General features: G+C 38.8%; 1 protein-coding gene across 1 annotated transcript; it reads left to right on the forward strand.

Annotated features, from left to right (window-relative positions):
- Nucleotides 1-857: 857 nt before the first annotated feature.
- Nucleotides 858-2,422, forward strand: LOC129116207 (zinc-binding protein A33-like). The gene has a single exon (XM_054627211.1). It carries the CDS (start codon nt 995-997, stop codon nt 2,420-2,422), a length of 1,428 nt encoding a protein of 475 aa, XP_054483186.1. The 5' UTR covers nt 858-994.
- The last annotated feature ends 655 nt before the right edge of the window (nt 2,423-3,077 follow it).

The following is a 3,077-nucleotide window of genomic DNA, read 5'->3' on the forward strand; positions in this document are numbered from 1 at the left end:
TAAAGTTTACAACTGAAGCATGGCCCATCACTGCATTATAAAATGGATTTGTTTTCATCATCCACTGTTAGAACATTTTAAATGTCTGTTAACAGATGATCTGCTAGAAATGATAAAACATTTATTAACACTTTGTTAGCTTTGAAGGTCTTTCCAACGGAAACATGCTCACTGGCATATTACACATTATAATACTTTATATTGTTAATAAGTTGCTCTGTGCCAAACAACAATGTTTGATTGTGTTGATGTTGTTCATTCATTTATTTTACTACTTCTCCCATTTAAACTGTGTACAGCCCCAAGCTCTCTGTAATGTATTTAAATGAAAAAACGGTCTAAAACCCTCTTTATATCAATGAATATTTAATAATTAATTAATTCTTATTTCAGAGTAAATGTATAAAATGTCGGATCTCAGTCCTAGAAGATTTACAGCAGCAAACATGATGGGAAAGATATTTCCTACTTTTTAAATGAAACATTAGTGAATGCGTTGAAATGAATGACAGTTGAATACATTTAGACATAAGATACTATAATATATATAATGTGTTAAATGTCTCTCTTAATTATAAACAGAACACGTATCAAACAAATGGTGTTTTCACTGACATGACAAACATTTAATCATGTTTTGGGTTGAAAAGACGTCTATAGATGTTTAGACACGATTTCAACCAGTTTTAGACCAGATTTAGACTCTAAATTTCTAGTGCTCACTGGGACAAGTTTCTGTAAAATCTGATAATAAACTAAATAGCACCATCAGGTGGTAATAAAGGGGAATGTCAGCTGTCAGTTATTTACTTAAAAAGATTGAAAGTGAAACTTAAAAGCTGATTTCCACGCTGCTGAACGGAGACGAGAGACGCCATTACAGGGTGGAGAATCTCTGCTATAAACATAAAATAAGAAGGATTATAATCAGTAATTTAAAGAGACACAGATTCGGTGAGTCCAGCTGTTTAAAGATATTCACATATCAGAGCAAATGGCTGATGAAAAAGTTCTTCTTGAAGGTTACCTGAACTGCCATGTTTGTTCAGAGACTTTCAGAGATCCTGTGTCTCTGAGCTGCAGCCACAGCTTCTGTTCAAGCTGCCTGCAGAAATTCTGGAAACAAGCTAAAAACAGAAACTGTCCCATTTGTAAAAGAAAATCATCAAAAGAACATTTTGGGGTGAACTTTTCACTGAAGGGACTGGCTGACTCCTTTGCTGGGAGACAGAAAACTGGTTCACCTGAGACAGAAAAAGAAAAGGAGAAAGAGGAGGTTGTGTGTGACAAACATCCAGAAGTCCCTTATTGGTTCTGTGAGGATGAAGAGAGAGTTGTGTGTCCTGTCTGTGAGTTTTCTCTCCACCAGAGTCACAAGGTGGTTCCTGTAGAACAAGCAGTCAGTGACCTGAAGGACCAGCTGAGATCTGACTTAGAGTCTCTGCAGGACAAGAGGGACAAACACAAACAAGTGGAGAAAACATACAATGAAATGATTCAACACTCCAAGAAGCAGCTGTTGTCCACAGAGAGGCAGATCAGAGCAGAGTTCAACAAGCTCCACCAGTTCCTGAAAGAGGAAGAGGAGTCCAGACTGGCAGCTCTGAGGGAGGAAGAGGAGCAGAAGGGGAAGACCATCAGCAGAGAGATGAAGATGATTCAGGAGCAGATCTCCTCTCTGTCAGACAGTATCTCTGCTGTTGAAGAAGACCTGCAGAAACACAAGGTGTCATTCCTCAGCAGTTATAAAGCCACTCAGACCAGAGCCAGAGTCCAGTGCTCACTGTCAGATCCACAGCTGGTCTCAGGAGCGCTGATAGATGTGGCCAAACACCTGGGCAACCTGTCCTTCAGAGTCTGGGAGAAGATGAAGGACAAGGTCCACTTCAGTCCTGTCATTCTGGACCCAAACACTGGAAACCGCTGGCTCTATCTGTTTGATGATCTGACCAGTGTGAGAAATGGAGACACAAACCAGCAGCTTCCTGACAATCCAGAGAGAAACACTAAGTATGCCAATGTTCTGGGCTCTGAGGGCTTCAGCTCAGGGAAACACAGCTGGGAGGTGGAGGTGGGAGACCATCCTGACTGGAATGTAGGTTTGGCTAAAGAGTCAGTTGACAGGAAGGGAAAGCGATTTGCCGAACCAGAATATGGATTCTGGAGTTTATCACATAAAAATGGAAAATACACTGGTTTTGTTGGTGAGACTGTCAGAGTGAAGAAGAGTCTCCAGAGGATCAGAGTCCAGCTGGACTATGACAGGGGGGAGGTGTCCTTCTACGACCCTGAAGACATGACTCACATCTACACTCACAGAGACACTTTCACTGAGAAACTCTTCCCATATTTTTTTATTGGAGAGGCTGGTGATGCTAAAACTGCTGATATCAAAATCTGTCCAACTGATATTTCCCTGTGATGTTCAGGGAGGGTGGTGAGGTCTCAGTGATTTATCAGGATTATTATAATGGTTTTTTTTTTTTTTGTTTGTTAGTTACAGACAATTCCAGTTAGTTCTTCAATTTGAGTGTTTTTAAACATGTGTTATTTACACCACTGCTATGTATAGGTAGCTACTGATGCGACATATCTTTGGAAAGCTGATCAATAACATTCAATACATTCAAATCCACAGATCAATAACATTCAATAGATCAATCATTCAATAATCAGATGGCCGCTGCACTCTGATCTTTTGATTGACACCTCATTTGACCCATTAGGAGCTTCCATGTCCAGTCTACAGCCGACAACAGCCAACGAGAACAACCTTAAACTTGCTTTTTTAAATTAATTTTAAAAAGTCTTTGATTTTAGCCTCTTACCTTGTTTATTTCGTACATTTTAGAATTATTTTTCATGTTTCAATTTTCAAATTTATTTTCTGTATGAAATCATTCAGATTTATAAATAGTTCATTTTAATGAAATAACATCATTTGACTGTTCAGAATGGACCCAACAGTGAATGTTTATGTAATAATGAACCTGTTATTCACCATATGTGACTGTTATGTTCTAAATGGTGTTTGTGGTGTAAATATCCAGATAACAGACGAGTAGATTAACTGTGAT

This window comes from Anoplopoma fimbria, unplaced genomic scaffold (assembly GCF_027596085.1).
Source record: "Anoplopoma fimbria isolate UVic2021 breed Golden Eagle Sablefish unplaced genomic scaffold, Afim_UVic_2022 Un_contig_12990_pilon_pilon, whole genome shotgun sequence".
Classification (NCBI taxonomy): Eukaryota; Metazoa; Chordata; class Actinopteri; order Perciformes; family Anoplopomatidae; genus Anoplopoma; species Anoplopoma fimbria.